Raw genomic sequence first — 19,474 nt, forward strand, 5'->3', positions numbered from 1 at the left:
TCACTTTATATCTATGACCTCTTGTTTTACACTTTCTCACAACTGGGAACATCTTTTCAATGTCCACCTTATCAATCCCCTTTAGCATTCAGTGCAGTTCCGTTGGGCCGAATGGCCTTCGCCATACAATATGATTCTCTGATGCCTCAATTATATGTTAGAACTTTCATTGGTATTCCAAAGCTGTGCCAATCTACTTTTCCATGACCTTATCCATTATTATCCATTTGTCCTTGTTAATTACCGTAAATAACTGAACCGAGTCAGCACATCTACAAATCGTAATCGATCTAACAGTAGTAGACTCACCAACTTTAAGGGGATTTAAATGGTCACTGGATAGATATACAGATGAAAATGGAATAGTGTAGGATAGACGAGCTTTAGACTGGTTCCACAGGTTGGCGCACCATTGAGGGGTAAAGGGCCTGTACAGAACTGTTGTGTTCTATATTCTATGTTCTATGATATTGCAATCCTTATCCATACTTTCAGGTCCATAACCACCACTTAATTAAATTTCCAGTCAAATGGAATGCTTTCAAATGGGCGTGATGGTGTCTTCTGATATTTGAGTTATATACCGCATGAAGATGTGATTTGCTGAACAAGGGATTCATAATCATTATCCACAACTCAGACATTCTTCAGCAGAACCTTTAAGTTTGGTGATAATGGGTGGGCTATGTATACACAACTTCCTAATCATTCATTTCTTGTTAGCTAGACTCTTGTCTCCAGAGGTCAATAATAATTCTTGTCCTTCTCATTTTGATTCTTCAATGAAATATGACAACGTGCTGATCTAGTGAGTTGTAAATTTATAATGTTAGCAAAAACAAATGCTGTGTCATTCTCACTATTGATTTCCAATATTTTCACAAGAACAGAGGCTCTTCTTCATAAAGAAAATTCAATCCAAACACTTTGCAGTCTCACAAGTAGAATTGGATGTTTGCCATTCTGATAATGAGTCAGTTGTTCTGATATATAACTGAACTACAGTCTTCAGTTCCACTCTCTATTGCCCACACATCTCCATTTCTGGCCTTTCTCAAACCAAATAGTTATCAACTGTGAAGAAAATATAATGAATAATTTGTGCAGAAGATGTGGATCAGCCATGAACCTATTGCATGGCAGAGGAGGCTCAAGAAGTTGAATGGCCTACTCCTGTTCATGTTTTTTATGGTCTTAAGTCAATGCCAGGGGAGGCGATGGCCTAGTGATATTATCACTGGATGGTTAATCCAGAAATCCGGATAATGTTTTAGGGACCTGGGTTCGAATCCTGCCATGGCAAATGGTGGAATTTGAAGTCAATAAAAATCTGGAATTAAGAATCTAATGATGGCCATGAATTCTTTGTTAATTGTTAGAAAACAAAACTCATCTGGTTCAGTAATATCCTTTAAGGAAGGAAACTGTCATCCTTATCTGGTCTGGTCGACATGTGACTCTAGCCCTGCAGGCTGTTGCTTAAATGCCCTCTGGGCAATTAGAGAGCTGGTCTAGCCAGTGATAGCCACATCCCATGAATGAATAAAAAAATCTGTGTGATAGAAGGGTTAATACTGTGGAAATGTCTGGTGTTAGTCAGGGTGACCCAGTTGATTCAAAGTAGATAACAGATGAGTTAACTCAGCCACATTAGGGAGATTTAAACAATCCTTGGATGAGCACATGGATGATGATGGGAATGTGTAGGGGGACGAGCTGAGAATCGTTCATGGGTCCCTGGGCCGATAGGACTTTTAGATTACTTTTTAGATTAGATTACTTACAGTGTGGAAACAGGCTCTTCGGCCCAACAAGTCCACAACGACCCGCCAAAGCGCAACCCACCCATTCCCCTACATTTACCCCTTACCTAACACTACGGGCAATTTAGCCTGGCCAATTCACCTGACCCACACATCTTTGTGACTGTGGGAGGAAACCGGAGCACCCGGAGGAAACCCACGCAGACATGGGGAGAATGTGCAAACTCCACACAGTCAGTCACCTGAGTCAGGAATTGAACCCAGGTCTCAGGCGCTGTGAGGCAGCAGTGCTAACCACTGTGCCACCGTGCCGCCCACTAATCCTAGGATTCTCTGGGAAGCCAGGGAGGAGATTGCCGAGCTATTGGCTTTGATCTTTATGTCGTCATTATCTATAGAACTAGTGCCAAAAGAATGGAGGTAAGCAAATTTTGTTCCTTGTTCAAGAAGGGGAGTAGAGACAACCCTGGAAATTATAGACCTGTCAGCTTTACTTCGGTTGTGAGTAAAGTGTTGGAAAGAGTATAAGAGATAGGATTTTTAAACATCTAGAAAGAAATAAGTTGATTAGGGATAGTCAACATGGTTTTGTGAAGGGTAGGTCATGCCTCACAAACCTTACTGAGTTCTTTGAGAAGGTGACCAAACAAGTGGATGAGGGTAAAGCAGTTGATGTGGTGTATATGGATTTCAGTAAGGTGTTTGATAAGGTTCCCCACAGTATGCTATTGTACAAAGTATGGCGGCATTGAGTTGAGGGTGATTTAGTGGTTTGAATCAGAAATTGGCTAGCTGAAAGAAGACAGAGGGTTATGATTGATGGGAAAGATTTATCCTGGAATTCAGTTACTAGTGGGGTACCGCAAGGATCTGTTTTCGGTCCACTGTTGTTTGTCATTTTTATAAATGACCTGGATGAGGGCGTAGAAGGATGGGTTAGTAAATTTACAGATGACACTAAGGTCTGTAGTGTTGTGGGTAGTGATGAAGGATGTTGTAGATTATAGAGAGACATAGATAAGGTGCAGAACTGGACTGAGAGGGGGCAAATGGAGTTTAAGGTGGAAAAGTTTGAGGTGATTCACTTTGGAAGGAGTAACAGGAATGCAGAGCACTGGGCCAATGGTAAGATTCTTGGTAGTGTAGATGAGCAGAGAGATCTCGGTGTCCAGGTACATAAACCCTTGAAAGTTGCCATCCAGGTTGATAGGGTTGTTAAGAAGGCATCCGGTGTGTTAGCTTTTATTGGTAGAGGGATTGAGTTTCAGAACCATGAGATTGTGCAGCAACTGTACAAAACTCTGGTATGGCCACACTTGGAGTATTGCGTAAAGTTCTGGTCACTGCATTACAGGAAGGATGTGGAAGCTTTGGAAAGCATTCAGAGGAGATTTACTAGGATGTTGCCTGGTATAGATGGAAGGTCTTATGAGGAAAGGGTGAGGGACTTGAGGCTATTTTCGTTAGAGAAAAGAAGGTTGAGAGTTGATTTAATTGAGAGATATTAAATAATCAGAGAGTTAGTTAGATTAGGCAGTGAGGGCCTTTTCCCTCAGATGGTGATGGCTAGCATGAGGGGACATAACTTTCAATTGAGGGGTGATATATATAGGTCAGATGTCAGAGGTAGTTTCTTTACTCAGAATAGTAGGGGCATGGTACACCCTGCCTGAAACAGTAGTAGACTCGCCAACTTTAAGGGCACTTAAATGGTCGTTAGATAGGCATATGGATGAGAATGCAATAGTGTTGGATAGATGGACTTCAGATTGGTTCCACAGGTAGGTGCAACACTGGGGTGAGGTGCTGAACGGCCTGTACTGAGTTGTAATATGTTATGTTCTGTAGTGTTCCATATATCTTCACACCATCAGGTATAATTCTATCATTGGGATCTGTGATAGATGCATGAACAGCTGTGGGATTTGTAGCCACCACCACCACCTTCAAAAATACAGAGTGGTAATCATCAAATTACCCTCTAATTTGTAGGGGGAGTGCAATTCGTTTAAGTATGCATCCTTTTTAACATGTTTTTTGGTTCTGCTATATATGGAAACATGGATAACCTGTGTGTGGGAACGTTTTGATTACTGTACAGTTTAGAGGGACATTTCGGGAATCGCAACCGTTCTCCACAGTTTTGTTGGTGCATACTGAAATGTGCAGAAATCTGTCTGCCTAATTCCAGCTTCAGCAACCCAATGGCCTTTGGTCTCTTGTGTTCACGTGGCTTAGCTTGTGCATGATCAGTTGTGGGGAATCTCACAAGTGTCATGAGCGACATCTTTGGAGTGTAGCTAATTCTGTTGAAGGTACAAAGATCTGCAGGAGGCAAGGCAACATGGCAGCTTCTGGCACAGACATTTATGAGTACCTTCCACAATATAAGTTATTATTAGAGTGGATCCTTTTCAATTGTGAGAAGCTGCAGTTCAACCTAATGATGGCCAAGCATGTGCAATCCATGAAGGCGTCCATCCATGAGTCCAGTCACTGTCGAAATTTTGAGAACCATCTCATTCTGATTGGACCTATCACTGGCAAAATGCAAACAGGTGATGGTCTTGGCAAACATGATATCTACTAGACAAGGGATACTTTGTGTGCAAGAGATTGTGAAATCCTACAGATGTCACCAGCAGATGGAAAGAGCAAGAGTGAGAGGATGTCTGGTGTGGTGACCACAGCAAGACCTGGACACCTAGCTTCTAGCTCCAGGAAACTCCTGAAAAGCTGGTCCTCAGTCTGCTTGCTCTGTGCGGAAGGTATCCCCTCCCTCCTGTGATTCAACAAGAAATTGGGGAAAGGTTATTGCCCCAAATGGTTACTTGTGCAGCTCATCAGAGTTATTTCCATACTGTAGTGAAAGCCGACAAATGATTTCCACAATGTTGGAAATCACTTCTAAAGCAATGAAAATACACATTTAGAACAAGCCTATGAAGAAAAACCTTTCATTTAAACAAACTTTCATCTCAATAATTGAAGGCTTTTCCAGCTCACCAGCAGATTCATCGCTGAGTTTCAAAGTTCCACTCCGAGCTCCAGCTGCTGCCATGTTCCCAAGAACAGAGAAGCTCTACAGCGTGAATCAACCTACCCATTCCACTGATGCGCATACACAAGTCACTATCTATTTTCTTAAAATCATTATTGCAATTTTACAGTCAGCAATTTTGTATTGTAATGTGGAAAATTATTAAGAGTTGCCTGTGACTATTAATCCATTTGAAAAGAGGTCCTTCAATTAAAATATTCTGAGAATCAATGCTATAAAATTAATTGAATTTATGGAGTTCGATAGAAGAATGCTCAGACGTATGGTTTGATTTTATCTTCATTTAAACAGCAATTAATATCGGCAATTTCCCCAAAGCTGCTCCTGCTCTGCCTACTTATATTTGGCATCTGATAATGATCGAGAGCACTAAAGGAAATTCCTGACCTCAGTCAAGCAATTGATTGCTTATTAAACTCCAGAATGGAGCCCACATTACCTGGCCTAGTTCCCAGTAAGTCTATTGGTTGCATACTGAGTCTAATTCCTGGAGTAGCATTAAGATGTCCTCATGGCAAACTCCCAATGTAGCGCATTGACAGACAGGCATAGAACTCACAATATCCTGAATTACTTTCTGCGTTTTGACCTCTGGTATTCAGCAGTTGTACCACTGGATATAACTTCGCAGAGCATGTACTGTGCTCACTCCACACACTTCCCTGCTAATATGGTGGTCATCATTTTACAGACATACAATACCCTGATTTTAAGGCACGGATTACGGCTCCATCTGACGGTAGGCCCCTTTCAAGGCATTATTGGCCAAATTGGGAGCAGGATGTGAGTTTTTTTCTGCATGATTCTCACGATGCTACAACCCTTTCAACTCAGTGGAGCTAGCAAATAATTACTCTAACACCTCCTTCGTTAGTCGTCTTTATATATATATCGAACCTGTAATCATGCAGCTTCATGTAGCTGTCATTCATTATACAAATCAATACCTATGAACCACATCAGACCAGGTAATATCATAACATCAGCTAACAGAAAACATTCAGCATGGAGCACAGTTTGCCAAAAGGCATATTTTGTTGCGCTTTGCAATGGAATTTTTCAACAACCTAATAATTGCTTTCAGAAGTTGGATTATTTAAGCAGAATCACATTTTTTCGATGTATGTTTTTTGTTAACGCCAGTTTTAAATTATTTGGGTACCAAATTGACACAATAAATCAATATATTTAAGAAATTTGTTCAAGCATCAGGCTGAATGGTAAGTAAAATATCGAGTACTGTTAAAGATTAGTCTCAAGCGACACCAGTATGTTAAACATACAAGATTTTATGTAAATTGTTTTTTACTCCTGTCTTAGCTTAACATAGACACTGGAGCAGGCTATTCAACCTCTGGAACCTGTTCAGCCATTCAATTAGATCATTGTTATTCCAAATTTTAACTCCAACTATCAGCTTTGCTTCCATAGTTCTTATTACCCTCATTTGTCATGTCCTTCCTTGCTAGAGGGATGGAGTTCAAAAATACAGAGGTTACGCTGCAGCTGTACAAGGTGCTGGTGAGGCCAGACCTGGAGGACTGTGTGCAGATTTAGTCTCCCTATTTGAGAAAGGATGTACTGGCACTGGCCAGGTGCAGAAGAGGTTCACCAGGTTTATTTTGGAGTTGAGAGGATTGGCTTATGAAGAGAGATTGAGTAGACTAGGACTATATTCATTGGAATTTAGAAGAATCTTATAGAAACAAATTATGAAGGAAATAGATAAGATAGGAGTAGGCAGAATGTTTCCACTAGCAAGTGAAACTACAACTAAGGGGCATAGCTTCAGAATAAGTGGGAGCAGATTTAAGACTGAGTTGAGGAGGAGTGTCTTCACCCAAAGGGTTGTGAATCTGGAATTCTCTGCCCAGTGAAGCAGTTGAGGCTTCCTCACTGAGTGTTTTAAGGCAAAGATAGAGAGATTTTTGAACAGTAAGGAATTAAGGGTAACATTGAGCAGGTGGGTAAGTGGAGCTGAGTCCACAAAAAGATCAGCCATGATCTTATTGAATGACAGAGCAGGCTCCAAGAGCCAGATGGCCTACTCCTGCTCCTATTTCTTACATTCTTGTTTATTGCCCCTTCCTTATTGCACTGGAGAATCCAGTATTCACGTTAGGGTCTAACCTGAGCTGTATCCGGTTATGACATAAATCCTAGATTGAAGAAGGGTCACTGGACCCGAAGTGTGAACTCTAATTTCTTTCCATAGACGCTGCCAGACCTGCTGAGCTTTTCCAGCAATTTTTGTGTCCTTTGTTTTCCAGCCTCGGAACAAAGGCCAATAGTTAATTAGATATTTAAATTATTTTGTAACTGTCCTTTTAGTCATTTGTGAACATGCGCCTCAAGTCTCTCTGCTCATTCAAAGTTCCTTATCATTTACGCATAGTCACCATTTATTGAATATTCTGAACTGATCAACCTCATGTCTTCACTTAGTCAGCACCATTTCATACAGTTTTCCCCATGAATTGAATCTGTCAATTTCCCTTTGCAACTTTGTGATCTCATCAGAGAGTTATTTCCATACTGTAGTGAAAGCCGACAAATGATTTCCACAATCAAGGATTTTAAAGGAAGCAGACAAAGGCTTGCTAACTCAACGTGGATTTGTTCTCATTTTGCAAGATGTAAATAAGTTCTTTAATGACTTTACCATTATAGCTAAGCACTGCTTCACAGTGACCATTAAATGGAAAGGTGTAGCTTCACGCACGCAGGATCTTGATCTTTGATGGTGGAATGTGTAAAATGCGCAGCTATACTGAACTGTCATGGACTACAGTAATAGCTTTTTCCTGAATCTAGAAAACAAATTAGTATTAAAATTCTTGATTTTCAATTTGTGTTCTTTTCGTTAAGTTTGCCAAACTCTCTGTTGCTCTGAAGTTGATCTATGTGATTTACTTTTAAAAGACAATCTCACATGACAAATTGCACCTCACTTCGGGCAACCCCAACTTCAGAAAATCTTCTGAGTTTCCTCTTGCATCGTAGTTCAACCTTACCTCATGGAATCCCTGCAGTGTGGGAGCAGGCCATTGAGCCCATTCTGACACCCTGAAAAGCATCCCATACAAACCCACACTCCTACCCTATCCCTGTAACCCTGCATTTCCCAGGGCTAACCTCCCTAGCCAGCGCATCCCAGATACTATGGCCAATTCACCCGACCTGCACATCTTTGAAATCTGGGAGGAAACTGGACCACCTGGGGGAAACCCACACAGACATGGGGAGAACGTACAAACCCCACACAGACACCAAAGGCTGGAATCGAACCTGGGTCCCTGGAGCTTGAGGCAACAATTCCAACCACTGAGCCACCATGCCACCCTGGTTGCTCAATTTTTGCCTCAAAATCTTCTGGGAAAACCCACCATCTACCTTAGACCAATATTGCCAACACCATGTTCACAATAAGCTCACCTCTACAGGTGGGCAATGTGAACTTGAATTAGAGGGCGAGTGTCCCTACTCTGAGCCAACAGACCTGGATTCAAATCCCACTTATTCCAGAGCTGTGTCATAACATGTCTGAGCAGGTTGATTTGTTTTTTTAAAACCTGCAACAAAGTGTGAGCTGATAGTTTAATAGAATTGTCCATTAATATAAACTCTTCAATTCGATAACATTAAAACAGGTCTGAGCTGAGACAGACTTCTTTGCAACTCTATAAAGAACTAGATAAACTATATAAAGCACTGTATTCTTGTGCCTGGTCACAGTGACCAAGACAGTCTCATAATATTTTGTTGAATTAGCAAAAGACCAATTGAGAGATATTTCACAGTGATTGTTACTGAAATGCACAGGTGTGGAATGTCAACTGGGAACTGATTTTTTTAAATTTAACGTATTTTCAAATCAACCTGTTCAGAGATGTTATTACACACCTCTGGAGAAGGTGTTATTACACGCCTCTGGAGAAGGTGTTATTACACGCCTCTGGAGCAGGTGTTGTTACGCACCTCTGGAGAAGGTGTTGTTATGCACCTCTGGCGAAGTTGTTGTTTCACACCTCTGGAGCAGGTGTTATTACACCCCTCTGGAGAAGGTGTTGTTACACACCTCTGGAGAAGGTGTTATTACACACCTCTGGAGAAGGTGTTATTACACACCTCTGGAGCAGGTGTTATTACACACCTCTGGAGAAGGTGGGACTGGAATCTAGGTCTCGGACATTATCACTTTACCACAAGACAGCCCTTGACTGAGAACTGATAAACCTTAGTTCATAATTGAAGCACCTGTTTATACTTGTTAAAGTACTGAAGAGTAATATTGGAGGACAACTGTTATCTATTGAAGGTACATCAGTGTACAGAAGCAAAAGGTCTCCGGGGTGAAAACCCAGGAATTCAAAGGAAAGTTTGGAAATTTAAAATTGATGTTTTCAATATGACTCAATTTCCTTTTCTTTCACTTTTATTTCAATAGCTGCATTGACATTCAAATGTTTGAAGGACCAGTGGCAAGTGTATTGCAAAATAATACGAGAGACGAACCTCTGTCAGGACATGAGGTGGTATCAGCGCTGCTGTGAGACCTGTAGAGACTTCTATGCACAAAAGCTACAGCATAAGAGTTGACATCACTTTTCACATCAGCACCAAACTTATTTTTTATAAGTACAATCTAATTTATGAAAATACAGAACTGCAACTTGTTTAGACCAAGGTACTGATGTATTAGGTATAATTTATTCATTCTAATTTATTATTTTTGTTTATCAGGATTTTTGGAGTGTTGTTCAGTGGTTATCAGAATCCAGATATTTTAACTTTATATATCTAAGATGGGTCCATTCATTGTAAACCGATAACTTGACAACTGTCACAATGTAGTTCATGTATAAATGATTCATGTCCTCATGGGTAATGTGACATGAGCTGAAGTTAACACTCACTGTAATCATTTCAAAGACTGTAGGGAAAGCCTGTAGCAAAATATTGAAGTTCTCACTATGCATTCAATAGTGCCAATTATATTTGCTTGAAAAACAGTGACTTGAGAGTGAAACACTGTGGAGTCCAACACTGAATTATTTTTGCAACTTTCAGGTACTGTCTAGGGTTCTACAGTCTATGATTAAACAATAAATGTCAATTGCATTTTACTGTAAAATGTCACTATTAACAGGTTACCTTTAGACTTTTTGTAAAGTACAGAATGGAACATTGTGACTGTTTGTATACAGCAAGCAAACTATTCTCTCACAAATACTGAAAATAAAATTCTATGAATTTTAGCTTGAAATATTAATTTATATCATCAGTGCATGGGTACATACACCAAGTTTGATGTTTTCTATTTTGCCCAACTCTGATCTCTTGTTTGTAAATGGCTAAAAATCAGGGTTAATTGCGGTAAAAGAAAAGGAAATGTTGCTAATGCTAAAAATCAGAAATGGTGCTGGAATGATGCAGCAGGCCAACACAGCATCTGTATGTGAGACAGCAGGTCAAGAATCCATCACAGCATGACCACTGCTTTGTAACTTTCCACATGCTGTTGGATTTGCTGTGCATTTCAAGAATTTCCTGTTTTGTTTTAAAATGTTTTAAATAAAATATTGTAATTAATAATTTGAGAGAAGAAGAATAAAAAATGATAAAGTATATAATGTCTTTATGCAGAACATGCTTTGGATATGAAAAAATACTGGGGTAAATGGTTTAGAAATGTGATGCGATGAATTCCCATCTGGTGCTCTTGTCTCAGTTGACCATGGGCTAATTGCTCCCAACTGTGGCAATGCAACAGAGATCATGCCTCAATAAAGCGCTGAATTGCACCCAGCCACTCCCATAGAGGAGACCAAGGACAGAATAGCAATGAAATAAAGGCACAAAATATTTTAGTAATTTCACTGTAGTGCAATGAGATCCAACAGTAAACAAGCTATTTTTTCAATTGCTCTTTGTTTATTTAACTAGAAGCCCAAAGCAGCCTGTTCTCAGAAGACATGAGCCCTTCGGGACATTTCAGAGGCATTACTCATAAAATTTCTGGATTAACTTGAGGATGTGCCTCTCCTAAAGCCCAATAAACTACTGGCTCCACCAAATGGGGGAAGGAAGAATAATCTGTTGATCATTACCTTCCCCTGTTACCTAGCAGTGTAATTTTATGGTGACTGCTAAAGGGTCCGAAACTTGTTGATCCAGCTATTTTGATCTAATTTCTGACTCTTTCACTAAAATTACACTCCAGTTAATGTTATTATCAGCCATCAGCGTTTTTTATACATTAGGTTATATTTGTTACAGTTCTTTGCAATGAAAATATTTAAAAGCTTAGTTCTTGAAATTAATTTGTGCAATATTAGCATACAAGCACATGCATTGTTATTTAAAGTCTGCTATCCTAATTGAGGACTTAATTCATTTAAAATAAAATACATCTATTAAAATAATAAATAAATTTTGTCACATAATTTCAAGAATTTGTGGCAGATTACTGTTTTAGTAACATTCATCACATAGATTATAATCCTCCCCTCATCGCGTATAGGAGCGATTTAAAGCAGCCATTTGGCCACATTGCCTGGTAACCCACCTTTTAAAGGGTTTTTTTGTAAACTATGTTCCACTGTCTGCCACATATATTTATGTCCGATGCTTAATTTTTCCAGGGATCCCAAAGCAATCATTCATATTTCCTCTCCTCTTTATTCATTTTTTGTCCTTAATGATAGCAGAGCTCCTCACCCAGCTGCCACTATGTATTTAATGCTAAAATGACTCAGCAACGCGTTCTTGCAGTTTTTATCCTTTTCTCCCCTTAAAAGCCATTATTTTGAGCACGGCTATCATTTTCTGAAATGCTAAAATTGTTTGGTTTTAGCTTGAAAAATTAAGAATTTGCTTTTTTATTTTTAATAAATTAATTATTTAAATATGAATCACCTTGACTACACAGGAGTAACCAACTCCTATTGATGGCGTATTAGCTTCTGTGATACTGATTTACAGATTGCAGGTTGAGCAAGTTTACAGCCAAAAATTGTTAACATTGTCTCTGTACCAGGATCTTGGCTAATCAAAATAGTGTCCTTCCAAAGTTTGTGACTGTAAGCTTGACAGGATGGCCCCTTTTTAACTTCACTGGTAATCACAATGATACAAGCTTGTTTGTGCCTATATCAACAGACTCTAGTAATTAGACAGTGATGTGAAAAAAATACATATTTACTTTGAGAACTCTTATTCCAAGTGTGTAGACCTTAGCAAAGCTGAAATACTGTAATTCAAAGAAGCAAGCTGTCGCTGAAGCTGCTTATCTGTCCCCTTGGATAGAATATATAAATAAAAATGCCAAGATCTCCCGTATAGATAGCAGTCTAATTCATTTGTATAATGAATAGAATTTGGAGAAGTCTCCTTTGTCGTCAATTGAAAAATATTCCTAGAACTAAACAGTCTTTGGCATTTGAAACAAGTTAAGGGACCTGTAACTGGATAGGCAGAAACATCATTCCATCAGGTAGCCCATTTTGGTTTCATATTTCCTTTTATTTGAAGAGTAAGTTGCCGATTATTTTATTGAAATAAGTAATTTCATATCAACTTGCCTGGAATAATTTAAACAATAAAAGTGGTTATTTGTCAGGTTTCTAAATTGATTTTGTTTTTACTTCAGGTGCTATTACTTGAAATATTTGTGTAGGACTGAGTGTAGATCTTTAGAACTGTAATATTTGGAATAATTCCCTTTATTGTTGTATTGTATTCCTTGCTTTGAAATAAAAATTTGAAGTGCCAAGTGTAATGAGATTTGCAAACTGTTACATAATTGTGAAAGTATATGTATTTGATCAACTATGCTGTATATTTAATGCGTCTTAGCACCAGGCATCTTCCCAAATTCTCATTCCTATACATTCGTAAAATAAATAATGTATTAAACAGGACTTGTTTTCGAAGTTTGTTTAGAACATTTTATTTGCTAATCCAGTTGATTGTCTATGTCAAAAAATCCTTAAATATTGTCACATTGAGAACAATTCTGCCATTCCTCACCTGGGTGAGCATAAATATTTATCGCACTAAAAAGAATGTACCGCCTGGTGCCAAGGAATAGTTAAACTGAAACTCTACATTAGTTTGGTGTTTCTCTCCCTCCCACTTTTTCTAACTAAAAAGAAAAGACAGCACGAGGAGGACAGGCAAAGAATCATTTGTATCTTTGTTTAAAGTGTACGAGGATAAGGATAGCAGTTAGGGCAGTGGTATGCTGCTCCTGACAGATTTGGAAAATCAGGGAGCAGTCTCTTGTCCTTGACAACTATCTACAGGACATGTGACCACCTGCTGCTCCTCATAGACCATGTGGTTCAGTTGTAGAAGCAGGTGGACACACTGTGGTGTGTACATGAACCAAAGAGAGTGATAGACACTAGCTTTAGGGAGGTGACCTCACCACACGTCTAGAACAGATGGGTGACTTCCCGGAGAGGCAGGCAGGTAGTGCAGGAGTCTCTAACTTCTCGCTAACAGGTATACAGTTTTGGATAGTGTTGGATAACCTCTTAGGAGATATCACAAACAGCAGCCAGGCCTGTAGCATCACAACTAGTTTTGCTGTAGGTTTTCCTGCTCCTCGGATGCGGCCTGACCTGCTGTGCTTTTCCAGCACCACTCTGAATCTAAACTCTGGTTTCCAGCATCTGCAGTCCTCACGTTTACCTGGTTTTGCTGTAGAGCAAGGTGGGTTAAAGCCCTGATGAAGAGCTTATGCCCGAAACGTCGAATTTCCTATTCCTTGGATGCTGCCTAACCTGCTGTGCTTTAACCAGCAACACATTTTCAACTGTGATCTCCAGCATCTGCAGACCTCACTTTTTACCTGGGTTAAAGTCTCAGTGAGCAATAGTAGTAGGTGACTCGATAGTCAGGGCACAGATAGATGTTTCTGTGGCTGTGAAGGAGACTCAAGGATGGTGTGTTGCCTCCCTGGTGCGAGGATTCTGAATGTCACTAGGTGGGTACAGGACATATTGAAATGGAAGGGAAAACAGACAGAAGTCATTGTCCACATTGGCACAAATTACATAGGTAGGAAGAAGGAAGAGGTCCTGCAAAGACAATTCAGGGAGTTAGGCAGGGGGTTAAGAAGTAGGATTACCTACTTATAGTTGTATACCTACTACCTAGTTATAGAATCATAGAGTCATAGTAACGTACAGCATGGAAACAAACCCTTCAGTCCAATTCATCCCATGTCGACCAGATATCCTAAATTCATAGTGCCATGTGCCAGCACTTGGCTCACATCATTCTACTCATCACCTTTCACTTGCTCATTGCTGAAGAGGAGCTTATGCCCGAAACGTCGATTCTCCTGCTCCTTTGATGCTGCCTGACCTACTGCGCTTTTTCAGCGACACATTTTTCAGCCCACATCATTCTACACTTGTTCTATTCATAACTCCATCTAGGAGTCTCAGGGTTGCTATCTGGGCCTTAGGCTAGTGAGGCTAGGAACAGAGAAAGAGTACAGATGAACATGTGGCTAAAGAATTGGTGTAGAAGAAAGATTTTGATATATCGATCTTTTGAGGAAGGTTGGACCTGTATAAGAAGGTTGAGTTGCACCTGAACTGGAGGGGCACCAATATCCTGGGTAGGAGGTTTGCTGGAGCTCTATGGGAGGGTTTAAATTCACGTGGCTGGGTGGTAGGACCCAGAACAACAGGTCAGTAAGTGCAGGGACTGGGGACAAAAATGAGACTCTGATCTGCATAGCATAGAGTCGTAGAGTCATAGAGATGTATAGCTCGGAAACAGACCCTTCTTTGCCAACGAGATATCCCAACCCAATCCAGTCCCACCTGGCAGCACACGGCCCATATCCCTCAAAACCATTCCTATTCATAGTGAAAAATCACACAACACCAGGTTATAGTCCAACAGGTTTAATTGGAAGCACACTAGCTTTCAGAGTGTCTCTCCTTCATCAGGTGATTGTGGAGGGCTCGATCATAACAGAATTTATAGCAAAAATTTACAGTGTGATGTAACTGAAATTATGCATTGAAAAATTGATTGTCTGTTAAGCCTTTCATCTGTTAGAATACAGTGATAGTTTCACTTCTTTCATGTGTAAATCACAAAACCCTTTTTTTTAAAGTTGCATTCTCGGGTTAGCTGTTAACAAAGGTGATAGCTAGACAATATGTTGAAGGTGTTAGCCCCCTGTGTTCTCTGTCTGTGACCTGATGCTTAGATTGATTCTAATCTAAAAAGTGAGATAACAGAGTTTTACATAAATTCATGCAGCTTTTGAGCTCAGAGTTCTACATGAATGCATGCAGCTTTTGAGCAAAGTGCAATGTAACTCTGCAAGTACAAATTCACCCCACACAATATATGTGTGCATGTGGGTCTTTGTCTGTCTGTGTGTGTGTGTGTGTCTGTCTGGGCTGGGGGGTGTGTGTGTGTGTGTGTGTGTGTGTGTGTGTGTGTGTGTGTGTGTGTGTGTGTGTATAGTGAGTACAGAGAGTACAGAGTGTCTTAAGTCTGTGAGGGGGTGCATGTGTGAGTGTGGGAGTGTGTGTGTCTGTAAGGGTGTGTGTGGGTGTCTGTGTGTGTGTCTGTGTGTACCCGTGTCCATGTGTATGTGAGAGTGTGTGTGTGTGTGTAGGAATATCTTTATGTGTGTACAGTGCAATGGTGGTCACCTGTAATGTGACATGAACCCAAAGTCCCGGTTGAGGCCCTCCCTATGGGTACCGAACTTAGCTATCAGCCTCTGCTCGGCCACTTTCCTCTGCTGCCTTTCCCGAAGCCCACCTTGAAGGATGGTCACACGAAGGTCCGAGGCTGAATGTCCTGGACCACTGAAGTGTTCCCCAACTGGGAGGGAACCCTCATGTCTGTTGATTGTTGTGCAGTGCCCATTCATCCGTTGTCGTAGCCTTTGTTCGGTTTCCCCAATGTACCATGCCTCTGGGCCTCCGTACCCACAAGGTAGAGCAAAATATCACCCGTTCACAACGCAATGCCATCCAGGCTCTCAAAACCAAACACAACATTGTCATCAAACCAACAGATAAGGGAGGAGCCATTGTCATTCAGAATAGAACAGATTACTGCAAGGAAGTGTACCAACAACTGAACAGCCAGGAACACTACAGGCAACTACCAGCTGATCTGACCAAAGAACACACCCGAGAATTAAACACACTGACCAGAACTTTGGATCCAGTCCTTCAGAGTTCCCTACTCGCCCTCATCCCACGTACTTCTCGTGTAGACGACTTCTACTGCCTTCCAAAGGTACACAAAGCCAACACACCGGGACGTCCCATCGTGTCGGGCAATGGGACCCTATGTGAGAATCTCTCCGGCTTTGTGGAAGGCATCTTGAAACCTATTGTACAGGGGATCTCCAGCTTCTGTCGCGATTTCTTACAGAAACTCAGCACCCACGGACCAGTCGAACCGGGAACATTCCTCGTCACAATGGACGTTTCCGCATTCTACACCAGCATCCCCCACAAGGATGGCATCGCGGCAACAGCCTCAGTACTCAACACCAACAACTGCCAATCTCCAAACACCATCCTACAGCTCATCCGCTTTATTCTTGATCATGCCTTCACCTTTGACAATCAATTCTTCATCCAGACACATGGAACAGCCATGGGGACCAAATTTGCACCCCAATATGTCAACATTTTTATGCACAGGTTCGAACAAGATTTCTTCTCTATGTAGGATCTCCAACCAACATTATGCACCAGGTACATTGACGATATTTTCTTCCTCTGGACCCATGGCGAGGAGTCACTGATAAAACTACACAGTGACATCAACAAGTTTAATCTCACCATCAAACTCACCATGGACTACTCTCGACTGTCTGTCTCATTCTTGGACACATGCACCTCCATCAAGGATGGACACCTCAGCACCACACTCTACCACAAACCCACAGACAACCTCACAATGCTACACTTCTCCAGCTTCCACCCAAAACATATTAAAACAGCCATCCCCTATGGACAAGCCCTACGCATACACCAGATCTGCTCAGATGAGGAGGAACGTGATGGACACCTGGAAGTACTCAAGGATGCCCTCACAAGAACGGGGTACGATGCTCAACTCATCGACCGCCAGTTCCAACATGCCACAGCAAGAAACCGTAATGACCTCTTCAGGAGACAGACATGTGCTGCAACTGACAGGGTGCCCTTTGTTGTTCAGTACTTCCCAGGGGCTGAAAAATTATGCCATGTTCTTCGTGACCTGCAACACATTATCAATGAGGATGAGCACCTTACCAAGACCTTCCCCACAGCTCCACTACTTGCCTTTAAACAACCGCCAAACCTCGAACAGATCATTGTCAGATTGTGGACATAGATACCATTATTATACGTGGGAACACCTCCCACCTTGTACATGGCAGGTACTCGTGTGACTCAGCCAGCGTTGTCTATCTTATACATTGCAGGCAAGGATGTCCGGAGGCCTGGTACATTGGGGAAACAGAGCAAAGGCTACAACAACGGATGAATGGGCACTATACAACAATCAACAGACAGGAGAGTTCCCTCCCAGTCGGGGAACACTTCAGTGATCCAGGACATTCAGCCTCGGACCTTCGGGTGACCATCCGCCAAGGTGGACTTCGGGACAGGTAGCAGAGAAAGGTGGCCGAGCAGAAACTGATAGCTAAGTTCAGTCCCCATAGGGAGGGCTTCAACTGGGACCTTGGGTTCATGTCACATTACAGGTGACCACCATTGCACTACACCCACACACAGATATTCCTACACGCACACACTCTCACATACGCACGGATACAGGTACACACAGACGTGCACACAGACACCCACACACACCCTTATAGACACACACACTCCCACATTCACACATGCACCCCCTCACAGACTTAAGACACTCTGAACTCACTAAACACACACACACACTTTCTCACACTCACAACCCCCACCCCAGACAGACACACACACACAGACAGACAAAGACCCACATGCACACATATATTTTGTGGGGTGAATTTGTACTTGCAGGGTTACATTGCACTTTGCTCAAAAGCTGCATACATTCATGTAGACTCTCTGCTCAAAAACTGCATGAATTTATGTAAAACTCTGTTATCACACTTTTTAGATTAGAATCAATCTAAGCATCAGGTCATAGACAGAGAACACAGGGGGCTAACACCTTCAACATATAGTCTAGCTATCACCATTGTTAACAGCTAACCCGAGAATGCAAATTTAAAAAAAATGTTTTTGTGATTTACACATGAAAGAATTGAAACTATCACTGTATTCTAACAGATGAAAGGCTTAACAGACAATCAATTTTTCAATGTATAATTTCAATTATATCACACTGCAAATTTTTGCTATAAATTCTGTGTTACGATCCAGCCCTCCACAATCACCTGATAAAGGAACGTCGCTCCGAAAGCTAGTGTGCTTCCAATTAAACCTGTTGGACTATAATCTGGTGTTGTGTGGTTGTTAACTTTGTACACCCCTATCCAACACCGGCACCTCCAAATCATTCCTATTCATATACACATCCAGATGCCTTTTAAATGCTGTAATTATACTAGCCTCCATCACTTCTTCTGGCAGCTCATTCTGATACATGTACCACCCTCTGAGTGAAAAAGTTGTCTCTTAGGTCTCTATTATATCTTTCCCCTCTCACTCTAAACCTATGCCCTGTATTTCTGGACTCCCCCACCCCAGGGAAAAGACTTTGTTTATTTATCCTATCCATGCCTCTCATAATTTTGTAAACCTCTATAAGGTCAATCCTCAGCCTCTGCCGCTCCAGTGAAAACAGCCCCAGATGGAACTCACAGGGCTCAGGGGGACTGGAGGTCTGGAGTGTATTTACTTCAACACAAGAAGCATAACAGGTACGATAATGAACTAAAAGCAGTGATTACTGCATGGGATTATGATGTTATTGCCATTATGGAGACATGGTTAAAAGTTTGTGAGAAGATTTGTAGCTCGGGTGCTCGTTGTTGTGGTTCTGTTCGCCGAGCTGGGAGTTTTTGTTGAAAACGTTTCGTCCCCTTTCTAGGTGACATCCTCTGTGCTTGGGAACCTCCTGTGAAGCGCTTCTGTGCTGATTCCTCTGGCATTTATACTGGTTTGAATCTGCCACTTCCGGTTGTCAGTAGCTGTCCGCTGCAGTGGCTGGTATATAGGGTCTAGGTCGATGTGTCTGTTGATAGAATTTGTGGATGAGTGCCATGCCTCTAGGAATTCCCTGGCTGTTCTCTGTTTGGCTTGCCCTATAATAGTGGTGTTGTCCCAATCGAAGTCATGTTGTTTGTCCTCTGAGTGTATGGCTACTAAGGATAGCTGGTCGTGTCGCTTCGTGGCCAGTTGGTGTTTATGGATGCGGGTTGTTAGCTGTCTTCCTGTTTGTCCTATGTAGTGTTTTGTGCAGTCCTTGCAACATTTCAGGATATCACTGGACAGAAAGAGAAACCAAAGAGGTAGCAAGTTGCATTGCTGATTAGGGATCACGTCACAGCTGTGTTGAGGGAGGACACATCAGAGGCATCTTGAAGTGAGATATTATGGGTGGAGCTCAGGAATAGGACAAGTGAAATCACGATGTTGGGAGTTTTCTATAG

General features: G+C 41.4%; 1 protein-coding gene across 2 annotated transcripts in view; it reads left to right on the plus strand.

Moving 5' to 3' along the window:
- LOC132829666 (A disintegrin and metalloproteinase with thrombospondin motifs 19-like) overlaps positions 1-9,556 on the plus strand; it is a 520,482-nt gene extending 510,926 nt beyond the window's left edge. The window contains exon 23 of one of the 2 annotated variants that reach the window (XM_060847015.1): positions 9,272-9,556. In XM_060847015.1, the coding sequence (XP_060702998.1) occupies positions 9,272-9,423 (152 nt within the window). In that variant the 3' untranslated portion in view covers positions 9,424-9,556. The remainder of the gene's footprint in view (positions 1-9,271) is intronic. The other variant, XM_060847030.1, reaches the window with a different exon arrangement.
- The last annotated feature ends 9,918 nt before the right edge of the window (positions 9,557-19,474 follow it).

The sequence above is a fragment of the Hemiscyllium ocellatum genome, chromosome 2 (assembly GCF_020745735.1).
Source record: "Hemiscyllium ocellatum isolate sHemOce1 chromosome 2, sHemOce1.pat.X.cur, whole genome shotgun sequence".
Classification (NCBI taxonomy): Eukaryota; Metazoa; Chordata; class Chondrichthyes; order Orectolobiformes; family Hemiscylliidae; genus Hemiscyllium; species Hemiscyllium ocellatum.